Raw genomic sequence first — 24,735 nt, 5'->3', positions numbered from 1 at the left:
ACAATAACATCAAACTTTGAATAAATATTAACCAACTTTCCTTCAGTGTCAATAATTGGTAATGCAGAAACTCTCCTTTCAACAAACTTCTTTAAAGCTAAAATTATGCTAGTTTCTTCTGTTGCTGTTTCTATGTTCTCAAAGGTACCTATCCTTAGATCCCTCAATGTTTTACTGGTGAAAGATGGTTTTGGTAGCTCGTGTATCTGTTAATGAATTATTCAAATAAGATATATATGCCGATAAGTAGTTCCTTTGATTTTACAATTCTTCTTGTTTCATACTTACATAAAGAAACAGGAACCTAAGGATTCGTTTGTGTGTCAAAATATAGAGAACATTTCCAGTATCTGGATCTATCACAGGCAAACGATGAATTCTATTTTGAATTAGAGTTTTAATGGCCTCGTATAAAGATGCATCTGGGCCAATGCTCACTAATGGATGCACTTGATCTTTCAAGACTTCTAAAATGATAAAATTTCAAATATTTATATCTTTGAACATATGTAATCTATAGAACATGTATCGATAAAAAATATTTACTTCTCCATGTATCTAATTCATGTTCTTCTAATTCATCCATTGTTACAGATGGGCTGGTATAGTACATCTGTAAGATTTTTATAAAGTCTGTTATAGTTAGCATTCCAACAAATTCTTGTCTTGAACTGTCCCATAGTGGTGCAGCTCTCACACCTGTATATAAAGTTATTTATGTAATATACGATAAAATAAATAATTTTATCAGTAATAAATACAAAAATATCAAAAATAATTTGTTAAATATTTACAAATGCATTAAATCATGTAGTAAATGTAAATGTTTCCCATAATAAAAAATTGATTTTGTGCAATGAAATGAAATAATGATCATCAAAATACTATAGAAATATATATAATTTTGCAACTTACCATTGTAGACGAGAGCAAAGAAGGCCTTCTTGACGAGGAGGTGCGTATCAAAAACAACTAATTTAGCGCTGGTTGGTATTAGATCATAACACTTGTGAAATTTGAAGAACTTTACGAAAATCTGTGATTCGTCCTCCTCTGAAAGTCCAAATAGTTCACAGTAGAGTAACGCTTTTTGGTTACGACGTAGCATCTTTATTTTTTCATGCGATGTCACAATGTTCTTACAATTTACACAATATTTTTCGAATTACTTTCAAGCCTTATCAGCCGGAACGAATTATTATAATATTTAATCTACATAACAAAAAAGTTGACACTTGACACTTTCACATACTCAAATAGTTTAATCTTGATAAAATGATACTTTTCATACTTGCGAGTTACGACCTATATTATAGATATAGTTGTTATGGCTATGACCACGACCGTGATTCCGTGGTTGTGACTACATTATGATAGGTTATGGTAACAGAATCGGCGCCGAATCAAAAGTCTTGGCGCTACCTTTGAATATATATAACAAATATGAAATACAGTTATGTCAAAATAACAAACATACGAGAGAATCGCTTATTAGAAATGTGTACCGAGTATCATGAAAGTTTTTTGTTTAAATTTTTACAAGTTTTTATAAGTAGTATACTTTTAGTTAATGTGAAAAAATTTGTGTGATGCCATTATCAGTTAAACAGTGTTGCTTGTTAGTTACTTCACAATGCATAAAAATTAGTTTAAGTTTAAATGATATTAATCTTAATTTTGTAGGGCTTATCATATAAAAAACAAACAGAATGTAAATACAAGAATATTGTTTTGCATATATAACTCAAAATATCATAATATTTTGAATCAACTAATTTTGTCCTGATACAATTTTTTCATTGATAAAAGTATATAACATAAGATATTTAAGAATTCGAAATAAATGGAACATTCTGTATATCAGTGTATCACTTATTTGTTCTTACATCACGTAATATACGCAGTTGCTTCTAATAACAAGGAAGTAAGGTATAACGTTAGCAACACGTAGCATAGAATTCCATTACTCAGAGCTAGAGCATATACATATGTATGCATTATGACAATTATTAACTGTTTTCGTATGTATGATATTTATTTCGTAATGAACGAAATGAGAAAAGAGAGGGCAATGAATGAGGGAAATAATAGAAATAATTTTGCTTCAGATATTAAAAATTTTATGACGCGAATAAATGAATGTACGTTATATCAATTCAGACGTTACATGCATCTAATTATGGTTTTATAAAAATGTATGAAATATAAAATATAAATTAATTTCTTTTTTTATTTTATGCAATATCATATTGTATTTTAATATAATTTGAGATAATAAGGTTATCATTCGAATAATATCTCCTTGAATAATATCATTATTAATGTAGTAAAACAATATTTTGATAATAATATTGAAAAAATATATGTACATACTCTCGTCGTTATCATCTTTTACATTGATATATTAATATTATAACAAGTTTTTCTAAAGTATTCAATTTCTGATCAAAATACAACAATTTTATATAAAAACAGATACTTCTATGTAACCAGTGTTTAAATATACAAAATATACCAATAATATACAAAAGACGTACATGTGTACTTTTACATAGCCTAAATGTGTTAATAATGTTTTCTCGAATCCCATTATTAAAGTATTAATAGTAGTGAAATAAGAAGTAGTAATGTACTAAGAACTTTACTTTAACTTCAAGATAATAACACACTCGAGATATTGCTATGTTAACTAACTTTTGAAAAAGAAAGACACTTTGCTATTAAACCATTGGAAAGAACAGTACATAGATATATCAGATAACAATTATCAAGATTATAAAAAATAATAGACATACCAATAAAATCTATAAGTCTGAAATTTTTCCAACAAACGCGATATGAGTTGACGTGAAATTTGAAAATAAAATGTATTGAAATTCAAATGAAAATTTGAACGTAATAAGTACGAATCAATAAAACACAGATTGAACAACATGTTTTAATATCGGGAACAGAATATGAAACGAAACACTTACCATTTTTATCATTTTGTTCGCCCTTGAAAAGCAAGCAACAGCTTTTTCGAGGACGTACAAAATCACAATGGATAACAGGAGAAAGAGAGAGACAGAGAGAGAGAGAGAGAGAGAGAGAGAGAGAAACACAGAAAAGAAGGAAAAGAGAAAAAGAGGCGAAAAGCGAGGAAAGCTCTCGAGGACGCAAATGTACAAGATATAAGAGAACATAGCAGCAGCATGGAAGAGAAAAAGAGTAAAAATACTATGAAACGGGAAAAAAAACAATCGCGAAACTGGAAGAACTGCAACAACAGTGTCAATAGGATGAAGTGCCGTTGAATAACAGTTTGTGATAGAATAAAATGGATCTGTGGGTGTCATATGAAGTGAACAAAATTCCAGTTAAATTCCGGCCATTCAGATATGTATTCTTCATGAATCTGATCACCTTTTTTCCTTAATACGACAACTTTCTTCCACCTTAAAGGTAATTAGAAGTGCATAAATGAATAATAAATTAAAGTCGTCTTCCTGTACACTGTACACTAACACGTTATAATAATTATTTTGCTACAAGTTAAATGAAATTCAACTAATTCTCTTTAATCAAAAGTATTCAGATACTTATAGAAATCTTTTATCAATATATTATGTATTATGTTGATTATGTATATTTGATTAGCACTGTATATTACATGTTTAGAATGACTATTCATTTTGTATACTAATTTTTTACTAAATACATTTGCAGTACATATCTTCTGACTTCTATATACCTACGTACAATATATTCATAAAAAATTCTTATATGTGTTCACATACATATTTCGTGAGTCACTGTATGTTACGTGACATAAATGGTTGAATAAAAAACTCGTTTCCTCGATTAATTGTAAATTACAGAAAAATCAAGGCTGTAGCACCGACATTCACCGTACACATATAAACCATATACATTTACATATGATAAATATGTAATACCAATTTTGAGAATTAACACTTTCAATTCACTGATACTAACACTAACTTTCAATCACACGAGAGATTCTTTCACAGATAACATAGATTTTCCAAGTATTTATAAACATACGTATTATACAAAACATACAAAACATTCGTTAAAATATATTTTCTATATCACTATAGCAGAGATCATTTTTTTAAGCTATTTCATTACATTTCATATTGTTTGTTTGTCCTTCCGTTTTCGTTCAATTTTACTACGCATATAAAACGGATAAACGATTACGAATCGATTGGTTGATAATAGAATTGCATGGGAAAATAAAGATTCTATTTGCTGATTGTGAGGTCAACTGTAAGTATACCAACGACCCGTAAAACGTGTAATAAATTGAATATGAAATATCGAGTAAAAATCATCATACATAAAAATAAATTCTTCGCTAAACGAATTCTCTGTAAAGGGAACATGTATCTATCTATCGTTAAAGAGATCGCGTTGTAAATTCAAATCGCTATTTTTTTATCAGAGACTAAAGTACAAATACACTAACGAAAATAATGATAAGTGCGAGAAACCGTGTGATGAACTGAATGAACTGAACACGTAAAAATTGATGAAACCTTGGCCAAACGGATTTTTCTCTGCTCGGATAACAATAGGTGAAACTATCTTTTGATAAGGTGATTGTATAGTAGATTTAAGAATTTAGATTTTGATTAAATGTGAATTATAAATATACTGACGAAGGCTCGCTTACTATGCTGGAATAAATTGTACGCGTGCTGGTTAGAGAAACGTTCACTACACGGGCTTTCTGTACAAAGATCATGAAGCTACTGACTGGCGAAGACTGTGCAGCAGTACAGTTAAGCTGTCGTTCGTCGTCATCGTGTTGTAAATATACCGATCAAGAGAGTGATGGTGAATCGGCTGGGAAACGTGTCAGTATAGTTAACAAAAAACAGTTTCTCAAAATGAGTATTCAATTATCACGTCACGAAACTCTCAAAGCCATCGTTAAATCATCTTTAATTGCTGATATTGGGTTGCCAACTAAGTGATTGCGAATTTTATCAATGCCACCTAATGACAAAATCCGCAATCACTTAGTTGGCAACCCAATATTTTTACTTCTGCAAAAAATCGTAAAGATATACGAAAATTGTTTTATGTTCAACAATTTACAGATTTCCCGAATAACCACGAACAAAATATTCAAAATGTATTTACATTAAAAGTCTTTCACATCCTCAAACAAATTTTTAAAATTTAAATAGGTTAAACTTAAAAGAAATTTTAAATATTATGCGAAACTGTAAATATACATGTGTAACTATGTACATATTTTCACTATATACCAATTTGGAAACGCTAATAACTACAATGTCCTTAACATGTTTAGTGCTCGGAATAGATAGGTATCTGTTCATGTTTTGCAATGCGACGCGACGTGCAACGGACTGAACGCATCACATGCGTCACATGCGTTACATCGATTTTCCTGTTTTTCGTTTAGCACGGTCAAATACAAGGAATAAAAGTCAGAATGATAACTACGTCGTGGTTATTACGCCAATTCTCCAGTCAGGAAATTGGCGTAATTTGAAGATACTCTTGACGTTAAAATGATTTGTATGAAATCTATGAATTAGAATGACATTTTACCCTCCAGTAGTCGCTACAAGTTACAGTCTGTCGACAATTCCAGTTGCAGAGTTGAATCTTGTACTATTGAATTCTGCATTCTGTGCTTCAATATTTTCTCGTTAGCGGTGCCCATCTCTCTTTCTAGATACAATTATTGAAAATTTGATTTCTCTAATGTATAGTTTATCAAAGCGTGATGTTTTAACAGCGAGGTGAAAAAAACTTCCCAATTATTAAATTTGGAGGCACTAAAATTGATTTGTCTTGATTAATTTCCAATTTCATGTTCATACGAGTTTCTAGTTAACAGTTGACCCGGATAACAGATTAAACGAAAAATTCACATAAAACAGTCTCATCCATCGGGTATTGTACGGTTTCAAATTACGAGAAACGTCAGTAACAATTCCATCAACGATAACGTTCACTCATAACGATATAAACTCCTATTGGAAACGACACTCGGAACTCGAAATATCAAGCGTCGGATAGCGAAATACCTTTTTTGAGAATCCAAGCGAGCTCATCCTCGAGCGGTGGATTCTCCACTTCAAACTCCTTGATGAGATCTTTCGAGTAAACAGGATCACCGTCTTCGCTCCACCAGGCACCCGTGACCTTCCTCAACGTGGCGCCGACTCCCTTAGCATTCGAGTAATAATGCAGGGCCAGCATTATTTTCCATCGTCACTTTCCGTGACCGGACTTTTGCCCCTGATATTGATTCTGTCCGCGGTGACATCGCCTCGAAAATTTCTATCGTACTACCGATTCACTATCTACTCGAACCACAACTTGTTCGAGATTTCATCATCGAAACGCCTATCTTGGCGATTTAAATCAATGACCAAGCCCTTTTTCTTATTGAAATAATTTTCATTAATTATATCTATATTTGTTCTAATGCATACATTTAGTTTTTCTTTCCTTCCTTTTCAGGAAATTTTATTCCATGTTTAGACGTTTGATTGTGACGTTACTATGACTAGTAAAAAGTGCGAGAATTAAATTAATCATTGTATGATGTATATGTATCTGTATATAATTGAAACAGGATTTCATAAAAATTCCAAATCATTTTGTCAATAGTTGCTAAATTTGAACGAAACTGGTTCAAAATTTTCGATATTTAATCAGTAAATTCATTCTGTGGAACCAACTAAACACAGAACTTGAGTTCTCTATGTATTGTATTTGTATTTGGTTTCTCCATGTACATTGACTAGGAAGTTAGACCGACTTTTGAGTTGTCAGATGAATTCTTCGTCTGATTATAATATCCACAATGCTAACGAGAATAAAAGGAAAATATTATTTTCGGTAATCTATAATGTCGTAACAAGAAGAAAGTGGCGATACACACACGCATACACAAAAGAGAGAATGTTTTATGAGGCTCAAATTGAATTCCACCGAGTTTTTCGATTATGATTAATTATACGGATTTGCTTTACAATAGACCTTTTCCCAATTTTGCTCGGGGACTATTGCAGAAGAAAGATAATATCATACTATCTTTTCATACAAAACAAAAAGCTTTTTTACAGCTTTTTCAGTCTACAATTATATCTAAAAAATGAAATGTGAACTATACATTTACTAAGATTTATAATTTTAAAAATTATAAGGAGGGAAACAAATGTAATAAAATTCGAATATCGATAGTTGTAGAATAATAAAAAAGATTGAATAACAATTGGCAATGATACAAAAATAAATCAGTAATTATCTATCGATAACATAAAAGTATGTAGGCATTATAATTCAGATATTAATGAAAATTAACGACTATTATAGATATTAATCTATAATAATAATTCCTATAATTATCTCCAAGTTCTAAAATTAGATAAAATAAAATTCCCTGGATTGAAATATGTTTAGTATTTTTCAAAAGGCTACGAGATAGCCTTGTTTTTTTACTTATACTGCGATTTTTAGCACTATATAATATGTTATCCTTTGCTTGGAAAGCTGAAATATTGAATTTATGATAAAGAATAATGCAAAAAATTCAATTGATTAAATAACAGAAAAACATTTACTTGATTTAAAGTTTAGGCAGAGAGGCAAAGTTATTTATAAAAAAAAAAACGTTATAAAGAAATCGATATTTCGGCTGAAAGAATTACAGCAATTTTTCAAATGAATCTTCGATACCGAATTGAAATTAAAGTGGAATTAAAAACTACTAAATGTTAATCGCGAGATGAAATTTCAATTTTGTTCGTTAAAATTTAGGATGTTTTTGCTGGTGGCGAAAAATTCATCGAGGATGCAAATAAATTGATCTGGGTTCTGATAAAACCGAGGATCGAAATAGAGTTTACTTGGCCCATGACACTTGAGCTGTTGGACGAATCATGGCAAAAAGTAACTTGACGAACTTCGAATTTGATGCGCAGACCTTTTATATTGTAATTGAATAATGTTTCGAAGATTTATAGATATTTCTATAAGTATCCAACTTTATTGTTAGGATAACAAATACTTGTTTCACAAATGATAACTTCCTCCTCGAGTCTACCAGTCAACTGAAACATGTGGATTTTTACTGGCACCCAAGAAGTGCCACATTTTTACTATAATATTCTAATACCTTATTGCGATATTATTAATTGGAAAAATAAAAGTTTTGAGGGATAATTTAAGCTATATTTAATAATAAAAAATAAAAAAATAGAAAATATATTTCATTTGTAGTTGAAAATAATAGAAATATTTAATATGTCGGAATAGTTTGGGAGGTGAAGCAATTTGTCTGCAAATTTTCGAGGATACGTTCATTTAAGAAGGACGATTATTTATAGTCTAGGATCAACTGTATACCTCCACGATCGATATATCTATGCGTAGAGTAAACGGTATTTGAAGAAAGTGAATACAATCCAGCGAAGCGAATTTCTTATTTACGATAAGTTGTTAAAATAAGATCAAAATATTATTGTGCATGGAGGATCTATGATCTATGGATCATTACCCTTAATGTAAAAATTCGCCGAAAATACTGAGTTTAGCGAGAAGAAATTTTCCAAAAGTTCCAGTAGGAACCCTTGACAAAAACACACGAATATAATATCGAAATGTTGCAAATGCATAACTTATAAATAGGAACACTTTCATTGCCAATCGGTCGGATATGTGACGGATAATTGACAGTTGGATCTCAGTCAAGTGTAAGGTGGTCATTCTAATCACAATATCTCACCAATAGATCTATCTCAGTACCTCTCACGGCAATTATTATCACTCGTGTTTCTCATATACATATAAACATTTAACATGTACCTAACCAACTTAAATATCTTGCTAAAAGAGTCTTGATAATCATACAACGATTGCAATTTTTCATAAATAAAGTTATCCAAAACAATTCCATGTTGTAATAAAATCTTAAAAAGATTATATTTATATTATAATTTGGAAAATACTAAAATATTACACAGACAGTTTCCTCCTACTTTTTCAAAAAGAAAATTATCCATAATAATCCCATGTTATTATAACATTTAGAAAGTATTATGTTTATATTTAAATTTAGAAAATATAAAAATTATATTGCTCCTCCCCCCCCCCCAAGAAATTCTCTTATCTTTCCACAAAGGAGTGTCACAGTAAATAATGTTATCCATATTATGACCAAATTTAGAAAACATTATATTTAGATATAAATGTAGAAAGTAATAAATCAAATGATTTCCTCTTATTTTTCCAAAATGAAACGATAATCTGAGATTAAATCGTAAGTATAACGATTATGAAAAGGAATAAGTGCAAGAGACTACTCGCAGTTGGAAGAGTTTCTAGTTTTCTAGGCTCTCGAGGATCGTCTTAATGAACCAAAGTTTCACCTGACAACTCTATATCCGCAATAGGGTTACTCTCGATACCAATAATCATCACTCTTTGACCGACGACGCGTCGCAAAGTTCCTCGATTCCGTCGCTGGCGAACCGAATAACCGTCTCCGACTACTTCGTGTCTTCCTTCTATTGCCGACCACCACCTCATCGACGATGCTCGTCATCGTCATGGACGATCGTGCCAAGAATAACTCCACACGAAAGCTGATGTTCATGCCAAGAAAAAATTCAGTCGAGATTCCTCTATCTTACATTTTGAATTTCCCTATTTCCCTATTTTCCTATTTCCTATTTTCCTACTCGGCTTCATTCCTGTATCTTTAATTATAAAACACGTATATAAATGATGCGTTAGATAGATAGATAGGTCGATAGCTTTGCGATCTGTTGCTTTTCTTTGTCGTCAAAGTAAAATAGTATTGTTTAGATTGGATCATTGGATGAAATTGGATCGAAGCAATAGTTGAGTTAGAGAGTAGTAGATAGGCTAGCTACCTGATCGATAGCAACGCTCGAGATGCTCGAGTAAATCTGGCGATCTACCAGCAAGGGGCTCGGCTTGTAAATTCCTCTTCTTACGATGTTACTCGCATATGACGATCGCTTTCAAGGTAAAAACTGCTTGTTTACTATTACGATATATTCGCTTTCTCTCTGTCGATTTATTTCAAGATATTTTAATTCCATAGCTGTTTTCTTTTCTATTTTTCGTATTTTCATCTTGTTCAGGTATGGAGTTGTATTAAAGACCCAGGTGTTTCGCTGACAGTAAGTTTCATTATTCCTATGTGGATTTATTGACAGAGGAAATGTTTATTTTCATTTTCTCGAATAGTTAGCCTATCTAAATAAGAATTTTCTTCCTTAGTGAGGGATGTAAATTATAAGTTAACTTGCATATTCGCGTGTTTGTTGATTATTACTGTTGAGCTTGGTTTAAATTTAAATAATGTAAGAGGGAAGTTATCTCCTTGAATCATATAAAATGCAGAAGCTCTGAAGAAGCTATTTAAAAAATAGATAACTAGCCAAAAGCGAGTTTAAAATAAAACAAGAGGAATGATTACTGATTACTTCATGACCTAAAATTTGACTCGAATAAATTTTTTTACTATAAATTAGAACGTTCCAAAAATAATGAAACGCTAATCGAACATACTTTAATCGGAATATCATATGCTGCTAGAATTATCGATTGCCTCGGTTTAGCAACAAATACAGTCACGTGCATAGTGACGGTTAATCGATAATAACCATTATCATGATTATTATTACACAGTACTATACGAGATCCGGCTACAACGAAATGGTCGAAGAGAATGATTCAATGGAGTCATTTGTATTCTACAGATAATTGCCCCTTGAGGAACATGTTGCAATAATGATTAAAACGAGTAGTATTTATTCAAAATAAGCATTTAACATTGCGCCTGCTTTTGAGAATTGCAACAGGTAAAACTCCTTACGTCTTACGCCTTACATCATGCATTTTATCGATTTCGCGCCATATTGCTAATCGTTTTCATATTTATAAGGTGTTTAAATTAATTTGGTGCCTGTTTTACGTAACAAAAGTTTATTTGCAACAAAATAGACAAAATACGACTCGATAATTATATGGTGCACCTTTTATAGAATAAAATAAAAGATATACAACTGCGGAACAAATTTTTCATCTAGAACAGGGTTGTCATTGATTAAATGTAGAAATAGCAAATAAATTTGTACACAAATGAAAGACATTCTTTTTAGGCGGATAAGCCGTGTAAGTACAGGTCAATGAGTTTTAGAGACTTTAACTGCCAAAAATATTTTGCAAGTTTCTGAAAGGAATTTTCGTTAATAAGAGGTTATTTTCGTTTAAAAGATACGTATCCTGTATTTGCATTTTATTTTCAGCTGAGTAAGTAAATATCAATCAATTTTCGTGAATAAGAAGATCCTTATAGCTTGTTTCGAAGAGTTTTTTGTATTTCTGACGTTTATCATTTTTATTAATATTTATTAATCAACTGTAATATTTTTTAACAGAATTTTCTAACACTTAGTAATAAAATGTTTTAGAGTCTTCCATATTTTTTCTTTGCAACTGAACAATACAAGTATCAATTTGCCAAAACGATAGATTTTAGTACTTTTGCTTTTGCAATTATCGAAAACTATACACAATATGTGATTTTGGCACAATACAATAGGACCTCATATATAACGCGATCAGAAAATAGCCACCGTATTCTCATATAGCCCAATTGCAAAATTGCTTGAAAACATTCTTATATGTATGTATATTATGATAGTATATTTGAAAGGAGCAAAAGCATATTATTGCCTTGTCTTCAACGTACAAAATAAAGTATCTCTACATTTTATTTAAAATCATGATTCCAATCATTATAATATACACATTATATATATTTTTTCCATTGTACCACTTTAATTATAATTATTTATACGCAGAATATTTATTGTAGTGGACAAGTTAGTAGTTGTAGTATGAATTTTCTATCAAATTAAAGATGCTGATATGTATATTGCATTAACCTAGACATCCTATATACATACTTATTGTTAGTACCTATATGTAAATTTAAAAACTGACATTTAAGTTGAAATTGGATTAAAATACTGATAAATATTAAAAGACAAAAGATTAAAGGTAGCATTGTATTTTACATCACGAAAAGTTGGATTTCATCGGTGGTATAAAATCGTAATAGCATGAATTAACACTCAGCCCCATCCGAACATAACGAAATTGGTTATAGACATAGTCAAATTTGAACAGCAGTAGTAGATTTTCCAATGACTTCAACCCAAATCTCCACCTATGTATTTATGTATACATACATATATCGTTGAATTATAAATAAACATTCTCTTAGAGACCACCGTTGTAGAAAATCGCGTTTGAGCATTAAACCTGTTTGAAGAAACTCCACGTATATATACCGCCAAGTAATATAACATTTCTTCATACAGCTTCCTAACAAACGAACGATCCTTTGTTTTGCAACGAAGCTTCGTCTAACTTTTTATTCCAGGCTATATATGTATTTCCGTTCTTTTCATATTTCATACGAGACTTGCCGATTGAGTACATGTGCATTACTGTTCAGAAACTTTAATCGCTTGTAGCAGGAAAGTGATTTACAGGGTGTTTCAAAAGTACAATACCATTATACATGAACTGGTAGAAGATGGTAAAAGAAACATGGTACATTGTTTAATCAACAATACACGATGTTCATTTATGTTTTTAACCACTTAATGCACATGCATGTGATATATACGGATATAGATCATTACCTTTAGTTTAGTTAATTATTTAATTTTTCTATTGATTCTTATGTACTCAAGCTACATCTCCTAAGATAAAATATCTGTATATCTCATGAAAAGTATATAATACACCTACTTGTATTATTAACAGTTATCTTTTATTGTAAAAAAATATAATCATTTCTATTAATAAATAAAGGAAAAATTTGTACGTTAAGGAGTTAATACTAGAATTATCGAAGTGGCCAAAACAACCAATTTATAATTTTTTATAGAAATTTTGTGAATTTATATCATATATTTTATATTATTACATTACAGGTATACGTTTACTTACATATTTTTCATTTCGATTTCTTTGAAGCAGTTACGTATATATAAATACATATATATATATATATATATATATATATATATATATATACAGGGTAGTTGGTAACTGGCGGTACAAAAAGAAGTCGAAAATACAGAATAAAAATTTTTCGTTTGAGGCTTTGTTTTCGAGAAAATCGACTTTGAATTTTCGCTCGGTACGCGTGCGGTACCGTTATAACGGATCTCACTGTAGATCGTTGTCTCGATGGAAAAATTAAAAAAAAAAAAGAAAAAATTTAAAAAAAAATTTTATTTTATATTTTCGACTTCTTTTTTCGCGTAGAATCACCCCCTTTCCGCTTGTACCACCAGTTACCAACCACCCTGTATATATATGTATACCCGTATATTGTATATGTATGTAGGTGTATGCCTTTGGTATTAAAGATACTAAAATTTATTATTGCTATGTGATTTAATAGATAATTTCAAATAACTAAATGATTCTATAAAAAGTAGTAAGTGCTGCTTGCAATTATTAATGCATGTAAATTCTTTTTAGTGATTTTCTTATTTTCAATATGAAAATAATTTAGACATTCATGATAATCGAAATACCTTGTACAATACACAAACCATCGTAAGCTTTCATCGACTTTAATCGATCAAAACAATGAAACCCTGTTTCTCTGAATGTTATGCAACAATGTGTACCTATAGAAGTAGAAACAACGTATCGAAAACACAGCAACGAAGTAGTACAAAAATTCTATTAACTCGCCTTGTCGAGTTTCCGTATTATCGAACGTATACCACCCCATGACCTAGACCCAAATACAAATGTGCGAATGCGTCATAGAATGCAATCTCGCCGACCTTGCACCGGTCAGAGCTTATCTTCTCCCTTGGTCGGTTCTGCCCTGCTTTCATCCATCCCCCTTATTGTTAGCCGAGGATTTTTCTACTCCCATTTTGTAGTTCGATAAACTACTATCTCTCCTATTTTCTTTCTAACCCCTTGTTTTACTAGCCACTTCGTCTACCATTCTACGAGATGTATCATGAAATCTGAACTTGCTATAAAAAAACCATACGTGAAACACGAAACTAGTAGTACCAAGCTATAAATATCTAGTATTTTCAACAATCACAAGAAACGTGATAACGTGAGTAGCGTGCACTTTTATCATTTTTTAATACGTTAAACTCCCCAAAACCACAACCTCTACCTATCCTTGTATATGTATATGTTTTCCATTTCCCTCATCTATACGTGAAATATAAGACTATCGCTACTTACAAATCTCGGTAAACAATGAAAACCTAATGTGTAGTTTTTTTTATGAAAGTATACCACGTACTTCTTCATTTTAGCACCATACAAAATTTGCTAAACTTCACATTCGAAAATCACACTCCGTTTATCGCATCTATCTATAGGTGCATTCTATCCCTATCCTTGTTTTTCTCTCTGCTATTTACGTTCTTTCTTTCATTTTCTTTTTTCCTTCGAAAATTCGTGTGTCTATGTCCCCTTTTCTCTCATTTGTCTATGCTACTATCAGTTTCGCGTATTCAAGAATCAACCCTTTCTATCCGTTACATCTCTTGGGATTTCCGTATCTTCTGTCTCTGTTTAACGTACACGCGAGCGAGCTGGACTCCCGGGAATTCATCGATCGGCTCCATCCACCCACGACAGACAGTGAAATGGAGGGGAGAAGAGGAATACCGAAGGACTCAGTATCACAATTTCAAGGAGCAACCAATATAGATCGTCGAGTACACAGGATAAGCTTCCTGGTTTAATTTGAAGTTGTTTTTGATCGATTCGACCTGGGATATTCGTATCGCAAATATCACCCCCTAAATCCGTACGTTACTGAGTAATTTATCGATTACACTCGCACGTATACGATGGTTGTAAGTACTCATACGGTGTTTCAACATGATGAACAAAAAATTTTCGTTGTTTGAAGTAATATTGAATTTCTTGAGTAGAAAGTGTTGTAATACATACGTATATAGAAATATTTTCCAAGCATAACAATTAACTTCTTAAGAAGAAGACCACAGAAGATGAGTTAACTATTTAATTAATCAAATTTTCCTATATAATTTCTTTATAGGTCTTAAAAACCAGTTACATAGCTTATATTTGCAAGGACTAAAATTGTTCTAACCAAAATTAACTAGTCTTTCTTCTCCTTTCTCTCCTTTAATGTTAATTAGCAAAATGATCCGGTTAATAGGTTAACATATTTAAGTTACGATTTTATTAGATAATGAATGAAATAACAGTTCTGATTAGAAAGGAAAGAAGATAATAAAAATTCCGGAAACATCTAACAAAATTGAATGGAATACTTCAAAAAGGAATAAGAAATTGAGGACTGTATTTGTAATTTTTGTACATAATCGAATGATATTCGATCGATATCGATGATATTTCTTTCTTTCCAAAATACATGCAGGTCGCACATTTGCGACGAAAGTAATTCAATTCGAAGAACTAGATATTCCAGAAGAAGCGAAACACTATTTTTGTACATGATTAAATCAAATTTATGAAGAAGAAAAATAATGTTTATGAAACAGGTTCAAGTGTATTTTTTCTTCATTTTTAGTTTTTAGCTTTGGAGATCCCTCTTTCTAGTTAGGACGCAATTCACAATAAGACGCATTTATAGAAAGCGTACAGGTATAGGTATATGATTACAGTTTCCTGTTGAATTTCGTTCGCTATGTTTACTCGTTCCTAGTCGGGCAATTTTTATTTTTGTCAAGTTAGTGAGTTTTTAACTCGGTTCTCGTTTCTTTCTCTTTGCGATATTGTGTACTTTGAATTTTCTTTTAAGAAAAAAAGGTAATTGCGACGAATGTTTCTTTTTCGTAGTATCAAACATGAGATGGGACGAAAAGTAAGCAAGCATGAACAGTAATTCGGAGTAGGTACTTTGGATGTGAATGCAAATGAAAATTGACAAGTTTTATGCATTTAATCAACGCCACATTAATTACTACGTATATTTCTCTAAATAAGTGTCATTTCCTTTATTTTAATAATTTTGTACTTCATTCTCAGTTTGATTTGATTTAATTTAATTTAATTTAACGTAATGTAATTTCATTCAACACTAAACATATTAAAGAAATGAATTCGAATAAATTATCTGATATTATAGAACATCCTTGCTAATACGTTCAATCCAGTTCTATCCAATCCATGAATTCTAATTCTGTTTGCAAGTCTAAATTCTACTTCTGCGAATCAATATCAATGTGACAGTATCCACGTTTATCAGGATACTACCAAATCTTTTTACACCTTTCCTTTGTTTAGTACAAGTAGAATTGCTATTTTACCCATTTTGCGTCTAATAAGTTTCTTCTTAACTTTTAGACATTCATGTTTCTCGAAATATAATTTGAAAGATGGAAGTTAGATAGAAAATTGTCTTACTTATTAAATATTATAAAAAGTGTTCTATAATACTTTAGATATTTTATGTATCCTTGCACGTAAAAATCTAGTTATAAAGTTCTATATTTATAAACACTTACAATTGCAATAATTGTATTTTATTTTATTGTGAAATATTAAATGTAGCAAAATTTACCTCATGGAAGTACTATGACTCAAACCGAAGCATATTTACAAACGTAATAAATTACAAATCGTGCTATTAAAAATATTATTTATATATTTTATATTACTAAAAGTTAAAAACATCGTCAATATCTTGTTAAAATTACTAAAAAATAAAGATAATATAAAAATATCGTATTTTATATATTATTCAATGTACGGATAATAAAGAAATTCCATTAGAATTCTACGAGATTTAATAATTCATTCAAATCCATCCTGCGCATCTTATTTACGAACTACCGCTTATTTATAAATATGTTACCTGCTCCATCGATTTACCAGCTAGCTTTCCCCTCTTTTCCTTCGAAAGCTTTCACGAAAGTATTGTATCACCTGACCGTACTCGGTTATGGGACCAGTAAAACGAGATGGATTGCAATAATACTAATGTGTACAGAGAAAAGAAGATTCGAAAAAAAGGGCAAAAATACTTTTAATTTATTAGCATTAGGATATCATCACAAGGAGTTTGTGATCTTTCATTGAAAACATTCAATGAAATTTTTCAGTAAACAGTTAAACAAGAAGCTACAAGAAAAGCTAAATCAATGTATAACATACCTACATTCGAGTATATATAATCAGTGTATGTATTATACACTTCATTTAATAAAAACTATCCATTAATTTTCGTGTATATATATATATATATATATATATATATTATTCATTGTTATTAATTTCCAATTATATATGATATTGATATATTGATAATAATTTCACTGTAAATTTTAAACATTGTGACATCGTTTTATGTAAAAATGTACATATATAAATTGTTTAATCATCTGCATAGTCTATAAGAATAACTATTAATTACTTATAATAAGTCTCCTGGGGCTTTTGATGCTTAAACAACAGAAAAAAATAATATAATTTCATGTTTTAACTAACAAAATATTTGAATTCTATATATATAGTATAGATATATAAATATTATAATACATATGTAGAAATTATGCTATAGTATTTCTAACAAGTCGGAGCGATTTATTGCTAAGTAGACTATGGATATTTATGCAAATTACAGGCAATGATAAAGAATTGAAACTGTTATAAATATGAGATATATTTCACTTTTAATGCTTTATACACACATATATTTCCACATTTATCTATGCTCACCCTTATTCATTTTTGTGTATATTTGCACTTGGTATAAATGTATGAAAATCTCTAGTCTATTAATAAACTATAAGTAAAATGGAATCTTTTAATCATTTTTTGAACAACTTATCGGAATATTTTTCTATCATTCTCACACATTATTTTATTATTTTTAATTTTAATGCTTTTAGAATATTTTATTCGTTTAAAATCCATATACTACATTATTTATATAAAACATCAATAATCAGTAGAACCTTGAATCCCGACTCCCAGGAGACCAATCGAAGCGCAATGCAAAATGTATAAATGTACAAGTAAATAATTAATAGAACGGTAGGTACTCACCGAGATCAGAGAGCGAAACTTTCTCCAGAAAAGGATCTACAACGGGCAGCTGAAAATTGAGAATACAAGTGAATATTATTGGTTTGTCATAAATGTTATATTGTAATATCTATCGTTTTTATCGTCAACTGTATATTTCATTTCATCTTAAAATATTACAGTAGAATATTTTTCATCGGATATTTTTCTGTTTCTTTTATTTCTATACAGCAGTCAGAATGATTTTATTAAAGCATTACCAACATGGATAATAATGAAATACATAAAAAGAGGTGCTATTACGTCATTTTTTTAATACTTTATGTTTTAATAAATCATTTATAATCTACATAGATAATTCTAGTCATTTTGAACAGTATGAAAACTACACGTGCCACAAAATGTAGGTGTAACTTTAGAATCGAAATTCCTTCCATCAACATACGTATACTGCGACTAAATTAGAGCTATACATAATACATATACGACTGCATTAAGTGTATGCATACAGAGCTGCTTTTGCTTTTTGTAGCGACCACTTTTCAAGAGATAGAAATTAATATTATCCCGCTTTTCAGTAGAAATATTATTTCATTGAAAATTTCCAGAGATTAACTTCATTTAAGTACCTATTTCATATTGAAATAGAACACCCATACTTTCATTTTGTAATAGTACACCCACACTTTATAATGTGCCCTATATAATAAATTTATATAAAACCGTAAGAAATAAATCCCAACTACGTTTTATAATTTTACTAATAGACTGCGAATCTCTGTGCACTTACGGGAAATTTAAAAGTGTAAAATGTGTAATAATGCAGTTAAGTGACTTTTTCCCAATTTTCACTATTTTACTTCGGTTTTGTTTTATTAAACAATGAAAAATTTTAAAAATATAATGTTTTTGCCATTTAATGTTCAAAATTTATCAAACAAGTTAGAATGGACCTTGGGTCTTTTCAGAGTCAACAATTTTTTTAACAATCGAAATATGTATTTCCGTTTTTTCGCATATATATAAATAACTTTATTGAAAGCTAACTGAATCCTAAAATACAAGACAAACATAACTAACCATTTTAGTAAATATTAAACGTTACGTGAATTATATTGAAAAAATATATTTTTATTTCTTTTTACGTAGTAAAGAAAGATTTCTAAATTTGGTGCTTTTTTAATAAAATAATAAAAAGTATATTGATTTCTCGATTAGAACTCCCTCAATTAAAATAAAGCTACAAATTTCCATAAAAATCCGCAGTCTATTTATTACAAATATCTCTTTCACTTTTATTTGAAGGAAAATTGTTTGTAAGATATGTCCTCAGATATATAGGAAGATATATAGTTAAAAAAATGAAACAATAAGTACCAACGTCTTCTTCAACAAAGATTTTGGACTGAACGGTTGCCTCTTCTTTACGTTTGTCGTGATTTTCGTGTACCAATTCGATAAAATGCCAGACGAGCTGGTACTATGAGCTATGCTGGGACTCTTGGTGACAGTTCCGGTCGGTTCGCTGGTTTGCCGACGAAACACCATTTTTACACAAAGATTTTACTCGACTCTCACTCTCACAGGATCACAGTCCATGCACGATTATATTCGGATTATTCCATTTAAAAAGTAAGCTTATATTATTCTATTTCCTTTTACTTTTAACATTTATTGTTTTTTAAGAGATGATTTCACGACATCATAAACTACCAATACATTCAATGTATGTTTTTCGATGTATTTGATAGATATAGATACTTTAGTTCTTAATATATATATTTATTATTTTCTTCTATGAAAAGATTTTATTTCACGAAAACATTTACAAACTTTGCCTATTAACTTTCACGATCATTCGAACGTGTATATTTTCAAGAATCCTCGAGATTTCTTGAGGTCGGTTTTCGAACAGATCGTCTACAATACCTTATACATAGATATGTATACGTATGTATGCTAGTGCATTATGATCTTTCTTATCGGAAAATAATTGAACATCGAGATCAAGAGACAACATATAAAACACATTTTATCAATTTCTTCCTCACCGGAACTGCTGATTACGCATCCTTCACTTTTACGGAAAATCAAATCAATTTTTCGGCTTTATTTGGGAGAAAAAGAGACATTCATACACTTTACCAAATGTTATTTGATTCATTGGAAATATAGGAAGACACGAATCTTCAACAAATCTTCGTACGAACGATTATTTTTTAAACTTTTATATGAGAATGATATATTAATCGGTATTAAATTGAGAAATCTTGTCGTGAAAAAATACCCTATTCAAAATATCCTACGATGACCAGCAGAAATAAAGTTTCCCTTAAATAAACAAAAATATTCTTTCGCTGTCAAAAGAACAAAAGAAAATTATATTAATATTTTTTTTTGTACTACAAATCACCAATAATTCTGAAACTATAGTAAACACGTTTTAAGAAGTAACAGCTTCCTAAATGAATTATTTAAATGAATTATAATTTAAAATGATAAAAAATTTTATATTCATTCATAAAAACAAAACATTCTCGTTTGGTATGTAGCTTAAAATTTTTGGTCGATAAAGTACTACATGAGAGTATTGGAAACTCGATGCTCTGTGAACAAAGTTATAGAAATATTATAAGAATTTCATCAAACACTGAAGTGTCTCGTTTATACGAGATAAAAATTATATCGTTGAAACATCTTTTTTCCCTGTTTTGTTTTCCTGTTGTGTTTTGTGTGATATCTCTCAATTAGTCAACAATTTATTAAGCAGAAAAGTTTCTTTGGTGTATTTTAAATCGGTAATCTCACAATTATTGACAAATTTAGAAAAATAACCCTACAATCCGCCATGGACCGTTGAAATATCAACACGGATAACAAATGGAAATATCGTAAGAAGATTTCGATGACACAACTTTCTTCGGTGCACTGTACGAATATGTCTTCCGAGGAATGGACGACTGATTCGAGTATCAGAGTATCACAGATTACTAATGCCACATTGGCATTGAACGCCCATGTCTACTAGCATTGAATACGAATGAGTTAAACACAACAATACACTCAGAAAAATGATTCCTTCTATGACATGATCTGTGCCCGATACCAAGTGAATCGAAAAAGCGTATCCTCTTTGAAATTCTAGCTCACAGGAGAAGGTTTAATTATAACATTTTGAATTGTACATGCTTCTCTTAACTTCACAAAAATTTTAATGTGATAAAAAATTCGATTACAAGTAAATAAGTAAGGTTTCAAAATTTAAGAAAAGCATACTATTAATTACTTTCAACTAAATTTTTTCGGATAAACAATGCTATTTTTGAACACTAACTTTGAGAAAGTAAATGTTGAATTAATATTGAAATAAAAATATCCTCTAAACTATTCAGTTTTTGGTACAAATATGCTTTGATACTGCTTTATTAAAAGTAAATAACTGCATCGATTAGTGCATTATTATAATTATTAATATAATTATTAATATAGAACTTTTCCATTTTTTCTTTTTTGTTTTCGTAGAATGTTACATATTATAGATACTACATGTTATATATACTGTGTATGATATACATATTGCACACACATAATAGATATCGTGAAGCATCGTAGAAATTAGCATGATTCATAAAATTTGCGTATTTAGTCCTGCAAGATCAATAATTTACATATTGCTAATCTTGTTTAATTAAAGATTGTCACTCGTCATATCGTTGATAGGATACCATGTATGTGGTGTATTCGAATGCATGTTGTATCGTTGTCAAGACTTCTATTTATGGACTTCCGACTGGAATATGTATATTTTTGCTCACTGATTGAAGAATTTATAACTTACAAAAAGGTAAAGGGGAAAGAAGCAGGAAAATCTCCTTTTATGAGAAACTTCGATAAAAATGAAGATGTTTTCTTATGGCTTCAAGCGATATTTTATTAAAAGAAATAAATATAGCCACTTTTTTCTAATAACTTAGATATAAATAATATTAATTGGATTATAGCAAGTTGGATTTAAATAATATCTTTATTAGCTTCTGTCTAATAAACTTCTCTAATAAGTTTCATTTTTGGATCTAAATAGATTATAGTGAATCATGCTATGATTTATCGGCTCCAGAATATATTAACTTTGGAATAACTGATAATTAGTCAAATCCAAATTAAAAATCCCTACAAAAAGTCCAAAGAATGTAGATTATTTTTCATTCACATTTCAAAGAAAATTAAAAAAGATAACTACACACGTACCGATCTAACTACCTTGCTAGCTTTCATAACTAAAAGTATAAAAACGTCAAATAGCTTAAATAGATAAAAATTTTTTTTACATTGTGTATTTGTTGTTAATTTAGCTGAAATATATAGTTTACATAGATAGGCATACATAGAAATTCATTTTTCAACCAAAAATTCTCACAATCAGTCGTTCGCATTTACTTCTCTTCGAGAGAATTCATTGCGATAGAAATGTATCAGAAGATCGCGTAATACCTTTCCTACGAGCAAAATAAAACGTTTACGGAACCGTACGAGACATTCTTCTAGATTCTAGATTCTAGATTCTAGACGACCACGTTTCTTCCACAGTTCTGGTAAATTGCAGCAAGTTTACAGAGATTAGTTTGTCAAGTGTCTGCCGGTATCATTGTCGAGAGTTCGTGAAAACCGGCGAAGACTTTCTAATTTTCTCGTTGATTCTTCAGGTTTTACGCTGCGTTATAGTTGCGCGTATATATATAACATTGCGAGTAGCAAATAAGTACAAGTTTCTTGGCACAGTTCTGTAACGATACATTAAATACACAAAATTGTAGATGGACAAAAGTAAGAAATATAAGGAAAATTAAAAAAATGAGCAACTAAATAATACAATTATTGACTTGTCCCACAATATTAAATCTTAAGAATATACGAATAAGATTTCATTACATTTTTTTAAGCATATTATTTTTTTTATCTAATTGTTTGAAGAGAAATAATGGTAAGCATATTTTATTTCAATACGTTATTCCTTAGAGCCATTTTCTTTCAATTTCAGTTATATAATATTAGAAGTAAATATTACTTAAAAGTGGCTATGTGATACTTCGTTCAAGCCTATTTATAATTATTTATTAAAATGACCATATTTGCTCAATGCCTTACCCGTAAATAATACACGTATATTTTTCCCATTTATAACAGCTTCTGATGAGTAATAATAAAAATGTTATTTGAACAACAGGCTACTTTCTGGTATACGAGTGTGATATCAATAATTCTTTAATATGTTGTCGGAGTAACACAGTTCGCTGTAACACAGTTTGAGAATTCCTACAACACAGTTTTGCTGTAACATGGGTAGAGAACAGGGGAAATCCCAATACAAAACAGCACGTAATGAGAATTTTTAAGTGCATTCGATGCTTTTCACTCGAGGAAGCGATTTGCTTACGAAAGTTTGAAATATTGAAATTTTCGATTTATTATTAATTCATAGAATATCAATCCTTTGCTCTCAAAAGCTTTTTCGCTAAAGGGAAGCAGCAACTCGAAAATTTCCTGACAAAAAGTCGATGACGTTTTTACAGCTAACACATCATCATAATGAAATCATACATGAATTAACAAAGCTCAAAAGATGAGGATATTTAGATGAAACCAGAAAAGAAACGCCTCCGTTTAGTGGTGTTTAGCAGTGATGAAGAAGAAAACATTATGTAATATTAATATGTTATACTTTTGATTAATTGTTGGTTGTTCTAATACACACATGTCTCTTATTTATGAAACGAAAATAGAAAAAAACGACTATAACACCATAATGTTTGCATAGAAGCACGTGTGATATTTATAACTTAAATTCTATATACACTTATTGTAAAGATAAAAGTAGTTTTTAGGTAGAATCTTAAATAAATTTTCTTATAGAACCTTTAAGAAATATAATATATACTGTATTTATAATATATACAAAATATGTCTATAAATAATTCCCAGCACCTAAGTTAATTCCAAGTTTTTAACAATATCCCTATTTCTGTCGAGAAAAGGTAGAATCTGGTCTATGTCTTCCATTATGAATACCCACGCAACGCTACTCTACGCAATACCACTGCCAATATTTATCGACACGCAGATATATTCCAAACACGCAATAATGTGTTTTCCAATATGCTATACATCATAAATATAATCCAAGAAAACATAAAAAATTTTTTGAACTATAAATGTAAAACACTTACGCTAAAAACAAGGAATGAAATAGTTAACACGCAGATGAGTATAAGCCAGCATCTAGTATAGCAGACAAAAGTTTCTGATCAAACAGATTTTTCACTTTATACGTTAGAAGCCATATTTTAAAGAATTTCAACTAGTATTATATAACTATATTATAACAGCGCTTACATATTTCTTTTATCGTTTTCTTTTCGTTGCCACGCCCTTCTACACAATATTAGTTAATATTCTTCCAAATATCGCGATTATATTTGAAATATAATATAATATTGAAATATAAAGTAAAAAATATATAATATCTAGCTGGAAACTTGTGTACACCGCTGCAGAAAAACTCAAAAGAATTCATACAAAAATACCGACAACTACCGACAAGCGATAATCATGAGAGAAACCGGT

General features: G+C 30.1%; 1 protein-coding gene across 2 annotated transcripts in view; it reads right to left on the bottom strand.

Annotated features, from left to right (window-relative positions):
* SNF4Agamma (SNF4/AMP-activated protein kinase gamma subunit) overlaps window positions 1-24,735 on the bottom strand; it is a 131,568-nt gene that overhangs the window by 1,872 nt on the left and 104,961 nt on the right. For both annotated transcript variants that reach the window (XM_069132552.1, XM_069132550.1), the window contains exons 9-13: window positions 18,136-18,184; window positions 916-1,053; window positions 547-699; window positions 289-467; window positions 3-206 (exon numbers count right to left, since the gene is read on the bottom strand). In XM_069132552.1, coding sequence (XP_068988653.1) covers window positions 3-206; window positions 289-467; window positions 547-699; window positions 916-1,053; window positions 18,136-18,184 — 723 coding nt within the window. The remainder of the gene's footprint in view (window positions 1-2; window positions 207-288; window positions 468-546; window positions 700-915; window positions 1,054-18,135; window positions 18,185-24,735) is intronic.

Source organism: Bombus flavifrons, chromosome 2, assembly GCF_040668555.2.
Source record: "Bombus flavifrons isolate JBK064 chromosome 2, iyBomFlav1_principal, whole genome shotgun sequence".
Classification (NCBI taxonomy): domain Eukaryota; kingdom Metazoa; phylum Arthropoda; class Insecta; order Hymenoptera; family Apidae; genus Bombus; species Bombus flavifrons.
Note: the sequence above shows the minus strand (reverse complement) of the source record. Positions and strands in the feature narration are given on the sequence as shown.